We start from the raw sequence: 12,847 nt of genomic DNA on the forward strand, positions 1-12,847 counted from the left end.
TCATCGGTTGTAAGATTTGGATATTCTGCCGAATTCTGGATGTTCCCTCTCTTGTGAGATTGAACGTCTATGAAGTATTATCTCGTTATCGCTTTCGATACTTATCTGTTCAGCAGCTTCAACTAGAGCAGAATGATAAGTTTCATTAACGTTTTGAGTTTCGGGAACAACACCACCTTTTTCGGCAATGTCTTCATCCAGTTTACGAAAAACTGTTTTCTTCCACACATTTGCAAGGTCGAAAAGATTAGTATTGCGCTTTCGCGATACTATCCAACGACTTCCGAGTAGTCCTATCTTCCTCAAATCCGGTACGAACTCAGTTTCTCCGTCCACGAGGATCTGTGTGAACAGCTCCGGGCGAACATCATCGAGGTCGTGAACGTAATTTGGATCTGGTTTGATAAGGGGTCTGGACGAGTCTGCACTATACAGACCTTTCTCGGCATGTTCATACCATGCCGACCAGTACTCGGTAACAGTTTTTCCAAGTTCAGCAGCTGAAAACCAATTCCATACCTGATCAAACCTGGTTTTAAGTACAAGAATGGATTCGTCGTGCTCTGCGACTCGTAAAGCAAATCGCTTTTCCCAACGTTCTTGTATATTCTTCTTACACCAAGACATGACTAGGTTTTCGGGATAACCGCGCATCAAATAGAGAGCGTTAAGGTCTCTAATTGCTCCGATGTAGATTTCCTTGGTACTACATAGCACGGCTAACCTGGATAACTCTCCAATGTAAACGCCACGTTTGACGTCCAAAGGATGATGTGATACCCATGGAACTCGTTCTCGGTTGTTTCCTGTCTTGACAAAAGGCTTCCAATGAAGTTTTCCAGACTCCTTGAATATGAAAGCATCGAGAAATTGACATCCCGACGAGGAAACAGCCCATTCGATAACACAACCATCGAACTTTATTGTTTCTTTAATAAGATTAAGTGCAAGTGCTTCGGACTCGGCGTAAACAATTGCGAAACAATCGTCGATGTACCTTCCATAGAAGGCCACGTTTGGGTGGTCCAAGATTTTTGACTTTATTTCAAAATGGGCTCCAAAGAGGTTAGCAAGGTCCGGAGAATCCGCGACGCCCATTGCGAGGCCATTTTTTTGTCTAAAATATCTAGACCCATGTTGTGTTATCAATTGCGTATTGCCAATCTCGATAGCACGTTTAAAGATGCCCAATTTAACCAAGTTATTCTCTAACGAATTTGGCTTAATGTGGGCTAATGTAGTGTTTTCTTCCGAAGTGTTGAGTAACCATTCCTCGTACATACTACAAACGATTTCGATGCACAAGTCCAACGGAATATTGGGATAGAAAGCAACTACATCTCCAGTGACAAAATACCATTGTCTTTTGGAGTCTATACGCAATTGGCTTAATCTCGTAAAGAGATCCTTCGTTCCGTGAATGATTGAAGGAGTCGATTTAATAATCGGCTTAAGCTCTTTTGATACAAACTTGGCTGCAGGATTAAATACTACAGAGTGACACGGAATTATGGGCCTAAATCCAGTAGGTTTCTTGTGGATTTTAGGTATACCATGAAATTGAGGATACTTGAACGATGATCCATCTTCCGGTACATTCGATAGAAAAAATCGAGACAACCCAAGTTCAAATAGAAACAGATGTTCATCTTCGACGGTACGTGCAAGAGTTTGCATCTGAATCATTTTGCTCTTCATAACTTCTTGAGCAACTTCGAATTCTAACTCTTCGTAGTTGCGTTCATCTTCAAGAAGATTGAGCTCGTTCCTTAATATCCAGTCGCGTTCAGACACCGCGAGGCCAAGATTCTTATCTGTCATCGTAATAACATAGTTGTTATCGATAAGAAACTTTTGGATCTTGTCCCTTTTAGGAGAGAACGCGTGCTTTCGCATCTCCTTGAGGGCTTCTTCCGGGATACTTGCGATCGTTTTAATAACGTACCGACGTCCCATTGAAAGGCCAAGTTCCATAAATTGCGGTAACATTGGAGGTTTCTCTTTCTTTTTAGAGCTTACTCCATAGTCTGGATCGAAGGGTTTATTCATGCCTTCCTTAAACAAAAAATAGATACGCCATCTTATTCTTCGTTGAAAATCATTCCATGCTTGCATGATCAGACTTTTAGAAGGCAGTGTAAAAAACATATAATTGAGTCCAAGAGATAAATCATTTGCTACATCAACAGGGACCGAAACACCAGGACTACAGTGTACACTAGATCTATACTGGCCAGCCAATAAGAATGAAATCGGGGTATTGAGGTGTACAAAAGAAACTGCGTCTGTTTTAGTCATGGTGAGTATATCGTCAGGAATAGAGTTGGGGAAGGCGGGTCTCACCGACGTAAATGATGCTACAGTAGACCGCGCGTCTAGGCTCTTGCCTTTCCCTTTCCCTTTGGATCGTTGTTCTTGACGGGAGCTCTCCCCTTCCCTTTCTTCTTGTTGTCGACCTTGTTGGAAGCCTTGGTTTGAGGCTTCCTCTGCAAAGGCGTCGACGACGACTTGGGTTTCGAAGGGCCAGCTTTTCTGGCCTGAGGTTGAGGAGCCTTGGACGAATTCGGGCCAGACAAAGTCTGGGTAATTAGAGTAATAATTAGTGTCCAGAATTATGGGTGAAGGGTTACGAAAACTTGCCTTCTTGCCCACAGATCCAAGGTTGAGCTTCTTGAGACGTGCATTCAAGCCCTTATCAATAAGGGATTGAATCGACGGACCTGGTTTGGTCGCGTCGGCCATCTCGACATCGGCTGTTGCCGCAGTCGTCCGCTTTTTCTCAATCTTAATTGCCAAGGCGCGGTGGCGCATGTTGACAATCTGTTTGATATGAGAAAAGATCGCCGGCAGTATAGTTTGCAGCGCACTGCATTCGGCTTTCTTTTGCGGAGACACTACCCACTCTGCTATACGTCGGACTCCCTTGTTGTCTGTAGAGAAAACAGGGAGCTTGTAGCTGGATTTGCGGTCATCGTAAGTTGCCTTAACGATGAGGGCAGCAGCTTCGTAGCAAGAGTTGAGCGCGCATTTATCATCCCAAAAGGCCAGCTCGTCCTTTTTCGCCTGAATGGCGCCGTCGTTAATCGTCTTTTGGAAGACGTCACGAGCGGTAGAGAACGTAGTGGAGACTCGAAGAGCCTCCGCTGACCCGGCATCCGCGAATTCCTTCGTGAGTTGGAACTCGGGCGCCTTCACCTTAAGGCGATTGGGCGTGTTGCCTGCGTTAACGGCAGATTCAAGGCGCTCGAGGCTAGCCTTGACTGTTTCCCTCTTGTCGCACCACGATGCGAGGTTGAGGAGAAACTCCCTGAGGGCAGCACGATAGTCAAAAAAGACGCAGTCTATGACTTGGTCAACGGAGCGGCACTCAGCTATTTTTTTGATGACCACAGTGGCCAGCTCGTCGATAAGAGCGTTATGGCGGCCTGCTTCATCGTTGACGCCGAAGACAGTGTTGTTGACGACGGCCTGGGTGAGTGCGTCCAGGGTAGGGGACATGGCACGAGAGAATGCAGCAGAGTATTGGGATGACATGGTAACTGATGGGTGATAGCAAAGTCGTTGGGTTTAGGGGGGGAGCGAGCACCGAGCGAAGCGAGGTGCGAGCGACTAGTTTAAACTGTGAGTTTGAAATAGAAAGAAGGCCAGCGGCTCGTGATTTTTTACGGGCGTGGACCAGTGCAAGCAATGGGCGCTACCGTACAGGCAAACGATCACTACATACCGCTCATGACAAAAGAGCAGGCTATTGCCTATTAAGTCCTTTACCAAGGGACACTCTCATGCCATTGGACATGGCAGGCTAATACCCTTTAAGCCCTTTACCAAGGGGCGCCACATCAGCCATTACAGCCACAGGTTCATTTCCGGCGACGAACTATTTGTCCATCCTTGTGTTAACTCCCTTTACTAAGGGGAGGCCGGGTCACCCGCGTTTTAAGCGGTTCTGGACTTCGGGCCGTCCTCGTAAGCAGCGAGGCGCGGTTTAGATACCAGATGTGGGTTTCCCCACTCCCAAGACTATATCTTAAGATCCGAAGACCCCACTACCACCTAGTCGTTGAACGCTTCCGTCGGCGTGACCGTTACGGATTCGCTGCTGATTATCCATTCCAGCTTTCGCTGAATCTTGGGGATTGTTACCATACCCGGTCGCCACCGGTGCCTAGGCTGTTTCCAGCGGTCGGCGGTACCCACAAGCTTTAGGACGTCCCAGCAATTCGGTAGTGTCGCCGGCTGCAACCGACTTGCCAGGAGCGTATCCAGCAGAGCTGGTCCTGACAACCCCCAGTGTACTCTCACCTGATGTCCATACCCATTGAAGAACTGCGCGCCCTCGAATTACAAAGTCATCATAGCTGGATAACCCCGCAGCTAGACTAAAACGAGTTTGTATGACCTCCGTAACCCAACATAGAAGGCGTGAGCGAGTGAAAGAAAAAGGGCCCCGCTTGCCGTGAGGCAGCCAACATGTCGATGAAACGTCCCCGAGTCAAGGGCAAGATCAGTGACGAAAGGGCTCCCGGATGAGTTGGGAAGGCACAAGCGGCAGGAGTTTGGGAGAGGACGAGTACTTGCGGCTCGTGATTTTTTACGGGCGTGGACCAGTGCAAGCAATGGGCGCTACCGTACAGGCAAACGATCACTACATACCGCTCATGACAAAAGAGCAGGCTATTGCCTATTAAGTCCTTTACCAAGGGACACTCTCATGCCATTGGACATGGCAGGCTAATACCCTTTAAGCCCTTTACCAAGGGGCGCCACATCAGCCATTACAGCCACAGGTTCATTTCCGGCGACGAACTATTTGTCCATCCTTGTGTTAACTCCCTTTACTAAGGGGAGGCCGGGTCACCCGCGTTTTAAGCGGTTCTGGACTTCGGGCCGTCCTCGTAAGCAGCGAGGCGCGGTTTAGATACCAGATGTGGGTTTCCCCACTCCCAAGACTATATCTTAAGATCCGAAGACCCCACTACCACCTAGTCGTTGAACGCTTCCGTCGGCGTGACCGTTACGGATTCGCTGCTGATTATCCATTCCAGCTTTCGCTGAATCTTGGGGATTGTTACCATACCCGGTCGCCACCGGTGCCTAGGCTGTTTCCAGCGGTCGGCGGTACCCACAAGCTTTAGGACGTCCCAGCAATTCGGTAGTGTCGCCGGCTGCAACCGACTTGCCAGGAGCGTATCCAGCAGAGCTGGTCCTGACAACCCCCAGTGTACTCTCACCTGATGTCCATACCCATTGAAGAACTGCGCGCCCTCGAATTACAAAGTCATCATAGCTGGATAACCCCGCAGCTAGACTAAAACGAGTTTGTATGACCTCCGTAACCCAACATAGAAGGCGTGAGCGAGTGAAAGAAAAAGGGCCCCGCTTGCCGTGAGGCAGCCAACATGTCGATGAAACGTCCCCGAGTCAAGGGCAAGATCAGTGACGAAAGGGCTCCCGGATGAGTTGGGAAGGCACAAGCGGCAGGAGTTTGGGAGAGGACGAGTACTTGAGGGCTGTTTGGGGGTACAAACGGCCAGCCCTTTCGTCTTTATAGACTCTTCAGTGGCTATTCTTAGAAGGAATGTTCTGGAACATCCGATGACAGCGCGTGAAGTGATGCTGCGCAGCTGTCATGTATCTTACCGACTATCACAAATCTGTCAATGTTTATTGTCAAGTTAGACAGGTCTCTGATGAACAGAGTGTCACGGGTCAATGTGGCACATGGTAACCTGTCAAAAGTGGATCCAACACTTTTGTTCTTTGACATCGTGGGTTATTGACTGTGATGTGAATCACATGGATATAGATTACTCTGGTTACGTGGCTCCGAGTAACCGCGACATGGGAATATTCACATGTCTAGAGTATAAATAGCTTACCTGGGTCCTTACCTAACAATCAAAAAATAGAATGATTGATTGTTGTGAATCTTAATTGGACAATTCATGATCCGGTCCATCAAAAATGTTTCCACGGTACTAAGGAACTTTTCCCGAAGTACTAAGTAACTTTTCCCATGTACTAAATTAGATCCGGCCCTTCACAATCACATGCCGTTCGGAAGTTCACACGCCTACCTTACTTCCTACTAAGGTTAGACTTAGTTAGCTTAGGGTTGGGGTTAGGTTAGGGCTTAGGGTTTAGGGTTTAGGGTTTAGGGTTTAGGGTTTAGGGTTTAGGGTTTAGGGTTTAGGGTTTAGGGTTTAGGGTTTAGGGGGGGAGCGAGCACCGAGCGAAGCGAGGTGCGAGCGACTTGTTTAAACTGTGAGTTAAATGGAAAGAAGGCCAGAGGGCTGTTGGGGGGTACCAACAACCAGCCCTTTCGTCTTTATAGACTCTTCAGTGGCTATTCTTAGAAGGAATGTTCTAGACATCCGATGACAGCGCGTGAAGTGATGCTGTGCAGCTGTCATGTATCTTACCGACTATCACAAATCTGTCAATGTTTATTGTCAAGTTAGACAGGTCTCTGATGAACAGAGTGTCACGGGTCAATGTGGCACATGGTAACCTGTCAAAAGTGGATCCAACACTTTTGTTCTTTGACATCGTGGGTTATTGACTGTGATGTGAATCACATGGATATAGATTACTCTGGTTACGTGGCTCCGAGTAACCGCGACATGGGAATATTCACATGTCAAGAGTATAAATAGCTTACCTGGGTCCTTACCTAACAATCAATTGATTGATTGTTGTGAATCTTAATTGGACAGTTCATGATCCGGTCCATCAAAAATGTTTCCACGGTACTAAGGAACTTTTCCCGAAGTACTAAGTAACTTTTCCCATGTACTAAATTAGATCCGGCCCTTCACAATCACATGCCGTTCGGAAGTTCACACGCCTACCTTACTTCCTACTAAGGTTAGACTTAGTTAGCTTAGGGTTGGGGTTAGGTTAGGGCTTAGGGTTTAGGGTTTAGGGTTTAGGTTTAGGTTTAGCTATTTAATCCAATGTGTTGCTTGTAAGTAGATGTTTGTTACTTTATAGCAATGAATACTTACGGTTAGGGTTTTTTTCTAATGCTTTACGCCTTAAGCGCTAGTATTCTTTTCATCGGTTGTAAGATTTGGATATTCTGCCGAATTCTGGATGTTCCCTCTCTTGTGAGATTGAACGTCTATGAAGTATTATCTCGTTATCGCTTTCGATACTTATCTGTTCAGCAGCTTCAACTAGAGCAGAATGATAAGTTTCATTAACGTTTTGAGTTTCGGGAACAACACCACCTTTTTCGGCAATGTCTTCATCCAGTTTACGAAAAACTGTTTTCTTCCACACATTTGCAAGGTCGAAAAGATTAGTATTGCGCTTTCGCGATACTATCCAACGACTTCCGAGTAGTCCTATCTTCCTCAAATCCGGTACGAACTCAGTTTCTCCGTCCACGAGGATCTGTGTGAACAGCTCCGGGCGAACATCATCGAGGTCGTGAACGTAATTTGGATCTGGTTTGATAAGGGGTCTGGACGAGTCTACACTATACAGACCTTTCTCGGCATGTTCATACCATGCCGACCAGTACTCGGTAACAGTTTTTCCAAGTTCAGCAGCTGAAAACCAATTCCATACCTGATCAAACCTGGTTTTAAGTACAAGAATGGATTCGTCGTGCTCTGCGATTCGTAAAGCGAATCGCTTTTCCCAACGTTCTTGTATATTCTTCTTACACCAAGACATGACTAGGTTTTCGGGATAACCGCGCATCAAATAGAGAGCGTTAAGGTCTCTAATTGCTCCAATGTAGATTTCCTTGGTACTACATAGTACGGCTAACCTGGATAACTCTCCAATGTAAACGCCACGTTTGACGTCTAAAGGATGATGTGATACCCATGGAACTCGTTCTCGGTTGTTTCCTGTCTTGACAAAAGGCTTCCAATGAAGTTTTCCAGACTCCTTGAATATGAAAGCATCGAGAAATTGACATCCCGACGAGGAAACAGCCCATTCGATAACACAACCATCGAACTTTATTGTTTCTTTAATTAAATTAAGTGCAAGTGCTTCGGACTCGGCGTAAACAATTGCAAAACAATCGTCGATGTACCTTCCATAGAAGGCCACATTAGGGTGGTCTAAGATTTTTGACTTTATTTCAAAATGGGCTCCAAAGAGGTTAGCAAGGTCCGGAGAATCCGCGACGCCCATTGCGAGGCCATTTTTTTGTCTAAAATATCTAGACCCATGTTGTGTTATCAATTGCGTATTGCCAATCTCGATAGCACGTTTAAAGATGCCCAATTTAACCAAGTTATTCTCTAACGAATTTGGATTAATATGGGCTAATGCAGTGTTTTCTTCCGAAGCATTGAGTAACCATTCCTCGTACATACTACAAACGATTTCGATGCACAAGTCCAACGGAATATTGGGATAGAAAGCAACTACATCCCCGGTGACAAAATACCATTGTCGTTTGGGGTCTATACGCAATTGGCTTAATCTCGTAAAGAGATCCTTCGTTCCGTGAATGATTGAAGGAGTCGATTTAATAATCGGCTTAAGCTCTTTTGATACAAACTTGGCTGCAGGATTAAATACTACAGAGTGACACGGAATTATGGGCCTAAATCCAGTAGGTTTCTTGTGGATTTTAGGTATACCATGAAATTGAGGATACTTGAACGATGATCCGTCTTCCGGTACATTCGATAGAAAGAATCGAGACAACCCAAGTTCAAATAGAAACAGATGTTCATCTTCGACGGTACGTGCAAGAGTTTGCATCTGGATCATTTTGCTCTTCATTACTTCTTGCGCAACTTCGAATTCTAACTCTTCATAGTTACGTTCATCTTCAAGAAGATTGAGCTCATTCCTTAATATCCAGTCGCGTTCAGACACCGCGAGGCCAAGATTCTTATCTGTCATCGTAATAACATAGTTGTTATCGATAAGAAACTTACGGATCTTGTCCCTTTTAGGAGAGAACGCGTGCTTTCGCATCTCCGTAAGGGCTTCTTCCGGGATACTTGCGATCGTGCGTTGCACGTACCGACGTCCCATCGAAAGGCCAAGTTCCATGTATTGCGGTAATACTGGAGGTTTCTCTTTCTTTTTTGAGCTTACTCCGTAATCTGGATCAAAAGGTTTGTTCATGCCTTCCTTAAACAAAAAATAGATACGCCATCTTATTCTTCGTTGAAAATCATTCCATGCTTGCATGATCAGACTTTGAGAAGGCAGAGTAAAGAACATATAATTGAGTCCGAGTGACAAATCATTTGCTATATCTACAGGGACCACCACACCAGGACTACAGTGTACACTACTACGATACTGGCCAGCCAACAAGAATGAGATCGGCGTATGTAAGTGTACAAAAGAAACTGCGTCTGTTTTAGTCATGGTGAGTATATCGTCAGGAATAGAGTTGGGGAAGGCGGGTCTTACCGACGTAAAAGGTACTACATTAGACCGCGCGTCTAGGCTCTTGCCTTTCCCTTTCCCTTTGGATCGTTCTTGACGGGAGCTCTCCCCTTCCCTTTCTTCTTGTTGTCGACCTTGTTGGAAGCCTTGGTTTGGGGCTTCTTCTGCGAAGGCGTCGACGAGGGTTTGAATTTCGAAGGGCCAGCTTTCTTGGCCTGAGGTTGAGGAGCCTTGGACGAATTCTGGCCAGACAAAGTCTGGGTAATTAGAATAGTAATTAGTATCCAGAATTATGGGTGAAGGGTTACGAGAACTTGCCTTCTTGCCCACAGATCCAAGGTTGAGCTTCTTGAGACGTGCATTCAAGCCCTTATCAATAAGGGATTGAATCGATGGACCTGGTTTGGTCGCATCGGCCATCTCGACATCGGCTGTTGCCGCAGTCGACCGCTTTTTCTCAATCTTGATTGCCAAAGCGCGGTGGCGCAAGTTGACAATCTGTTTGATATGAGAGAAGATGGCTGGCAAAATGGTTTGCAATGCGCTGCATTCAGCCTTCTTCTGCGGTGACACTACCCAATCTGTTATTCGACGAACTCCCTTGTTGTCTGTAGAGAAAACGGGGAGCTTATAGCTGGATTTGCGATCATCGTAAGTTGTCTTAACGATGAGGGCAGCAGCTTCATAACAGTTATTGAGTGCGCATTTATCATCCCAAAAGGCCAGTTCGTCCTTTTTCGCCTGAATGGCGCCGTCGTTGATTGCCTTTTGGAAGACATCACGAGCGGTGGAGAACGTAGAGGAAACTCGAAGAGCTTCCGCTGACCCGGCATCCGCGAATTCCTTCGTAAGTTGGAACTCGGGAGGTTAGGGTTTAGGGTTTAGGGTTTAGGGTTTAGGGGGGGAGCGAGCACCGAGCGAAGCGAGGTGCGAGCGACTAGTTTAAACTGTGAGTTTGAAATAGAAAGAAGGCCAGAGGGCTGTTGGGGGATCCCAACAACCAGCCCTTTCGTCTTTATAGACTCTTCAGTGGCTATTCTTTAGAAGGAATGTTCTAGACATCCGATGACAGCGCGTGAAGTGATGCTGCGCAGCTGTCATGTATCTTACCGACTATCACAAATCTGTCAATGTTTATTGTCAAGTTAGACAGGTCTCTGATGAACAGAGTGTCACGGGTCGATGTGGCACATGGTAACCTGTCAAAAGTGGATCCAACACTTTTGTTCTTTGACATCGTGGGTTATTGACTGTGATGTGAATCACATGGATATAGATTACTCTGGTTACGTGGCTCCGAGTAACCGCGACATGGGAATATTCACATGTCTAGAGTATAAATAGCTTACCTGGGTCCTTACCTAACAATCAAATAATAGAATGATTGATTGTTGTGAATCTTAATTGGACAGTTCATGATCCGGTCCATCAAAAATGTTTCCACGGTACTAAGGAACTTTTCCCGAAGTACTAAGTAACTTTTCCCATGTACTAAATTAGATCCGGCCCTTCACAATCACATGCCGTTCGGAAGTTCACACGCCTACCTTACTTCCTACTAAGGTTAGACTTAGTTAGCTTAGGGTTGGGGTTAGGTTAGGGTTTAGGGTTTAGGGTTTAGGGTTTAGGTTTAGCTATTTAATCCAAAGTGTTGCTTGTAAGTAGATGTTTGTTTCTTTATAGCAAGGAATACTTACGGTTAGGGTTTTTTTCTAATGCTTTACGCCTTACGCGCTAGTATTCTTTTCATCGGTTGTAAGATTTGGATATTCTGCCGAATTCTGGATGTTCCCTCTCTTGTGAGATTGAACGTCTATGAAGTATTATCTCGTTATCACTTTCGATACTTATCTGTTCAGCAGCTTCAACTAGAGCAGAATGATAAGTTTCATTAACGTTTTGAGTTTCGGGAACAACACCACCTTTTTCAGCGATGTTTTCATCCAGTTTACGAAAGACTGTTTTCTTCCACACATTTGCAAGGTCGAAAAGATTAGTATTGCGCTTTCGCGATACTATCCAACGACTTCCGAGTAGTCCTATCTTCCTCAAATCCGGTACGAACTCAGTTTCTCCGTCCACGAGGATCTGTGTGAACAGCTCCGGGCGAACATCATCGAGGTCGTGAACGTAATTTGGATCTGGTTTGATAAGGGGTCTGGACGAGTCTGCACTATACAGACCTTTCTCGGCATGTTCATACCATGCCGACCAGTACTCGGTAACAGTCTTTCCAAGTTCAGCAGCTGAAAACCAATTCCATACCTGATCAAATCTGGTTTTAAGTACAAGAATGGATTCGTCGTGCTCTGCGACTCGTAAAGCAAATCGCTTTTCCCAACGTTCTTGTATATTCTTCTTACACCAAGACATGACTAGGTTTTCGGGATAACCGCGCATCAAATAGGGTTTAGGGTTTAGGGTTTAGGGTTTAGGGTTTAGGGTTTAGGGTTTAGGGTTTAGGGTTTAGGGTTTAGGGGGGGAGCGAGCACCGAGCGAAGCGAGGTGCGAGCGACTTGTTTAAACTGTGAGTTAAATGGAAAGAAGGCCAGAGGGCTGTTGATTGTTATCAGCAGCCAGCCCTTTCGTCTTTATAGACTCTTCAGTGGCTATTCTTAGAAGGAATGTTCTGGAACATCCGATGACAGCGCGTGAAGTGATGCTGCGCAGCTGTCATGTATCTTACCGACTATCACAAATCTGTCAATGTTTATTGTCAAGTTAGACAGATCTCTGATGAACAGAGTGTCACGGGTCGATGTGGCACATGGTAACCTGTCAAAAGTGGATCCAACACTTTTGTTCTTTGACATCGTGGGTTATTGACTGTGATGTGAATCACATGGATATAAAATACTCTGGTTACGTGGCTCCGAGTAACCGTGACATGGGAATATTCTCATGTCAAGAGTATAAATAGCTTACCTGGGTCCTTACCTAACAATCAATTGATTGATTGTTGTGAATCTTAATTGGACAGTTCATGATCCGGTCCATCAAAAATGTTTCCACGGTACTAAGGAACTTTTCCCGAGGTACTAAGTAACTTTTCCCATGTACTAAATTAGATCCGGCCCTTCACAATCACATGCCTTTCGGAAGTTCACACGCCTACCTTACTTCCTACTAAGGTTAGACTTAGTTAGCTTAGGGTTGGGGTTAGGTTAGGGCTTAGGGTTTAGGGTTTAGGGTTTAGGTTTAGGTTTAGCTATTTAATCCAATGTGTTGCTTGTAAGTAGATGTTTGTTACTTTGTAGCAAGGAATACTTACGGTTAGGGTTTTTTTCTAATGCTTTACGCCTTACGCGCTAGTATTCTTTTCATCGGTTGTAAGATTTGGATATTCTGCCGAATTCTGGATGTTCCCTCTCTTGTGAGATTGAACGTCTATGAAGTATTATCTCGTTATCACTTTCGATACTTATCTGTTCAGCAGCTTCAACTAAAGCAGAATGATAAGTTTCATTAACGT

The 12,847-nt window shown here is 45.4% G+C and overlaps 3 protein-coding genes across 3 annotated transcripts; all 3 read right to left on the bottom strand.

The window, feature by feature from the left end:
- On the bottom strand, nucleotides 1-3,534 carry JR316_0013544 (uncharacterized protein; the record flags this gene model as incomplete). Its single annotated transcript, XM_047899134.1, has 2 exons — nucleotides 1-2,055; nucleotides 2,344-3,534. 2 exons carry the CDS (start codon nucleotides 3,532-3,534, stop codon nucleotides 1-3), a joined length of 3,246 nt encoding a protein of 1,081 aa, XP_047741788.1.
- A 3,522-nt stretch (nucleotides 3,535-7,056) lies between these two features.
- Nucleotides 7,057-9,105, bottom strand: JR316_0013545 (uncharacterized protein; the record flags this gene model as incomplete). Its single annotated transcript, XM_047899135.1, has 2 exons — nucleotides 7,057-8,870; nucleotides 8,913-9,105. The coding sequence occupies 2 exons, from the start codon at nucleotides 9,103-9,105 to the stop codon at nucleotides 7,057-7,059; spliced, it is 2,007 nt and encodes a 668-aa protein (XP_047741789.1).
- A 326-nt stretch (nucleotides 9,106-9,431) lies between these two features.
- JR316_0013546 (uncharacterized protein) lies at nucleotides 9,432-11,748 on the bottom strand (the record flags this gene model as incomplete). Its single annotated transcript, XM_047899136.1, has 4 exons — nucleotides 9,432-9,632; nucleotides 9,706-10,218; nucleotides 10,725-10,736; nucleotides 11,272-11,748. The coding sequence occupies 4 exons, from the start codon at nucleotides 11,746-11,748 to the stop codon at nucleotides 9,432-9,434; spliced, it is 1,203 nt and encodes a 400-aa protein (XP_047741790.1).
- Between the last annotated feature and the right edge of the window lie 1,099 nt (nucleotides 11,749-12,847).

This window comes from Psilocybe cubensis, assembly GCF_017499595.1.
Source record: "Psilocybe cubensis strain MGC-MH-2018 chromosome Unknown contig5, whole genome shotgun sequence".
NCBI lineage: Eukaryota > Fungi > Basidiomycota > Agaricomycetes > Agaricales > Agrocybaceae > Psilocybe > Psilocybe cubensis.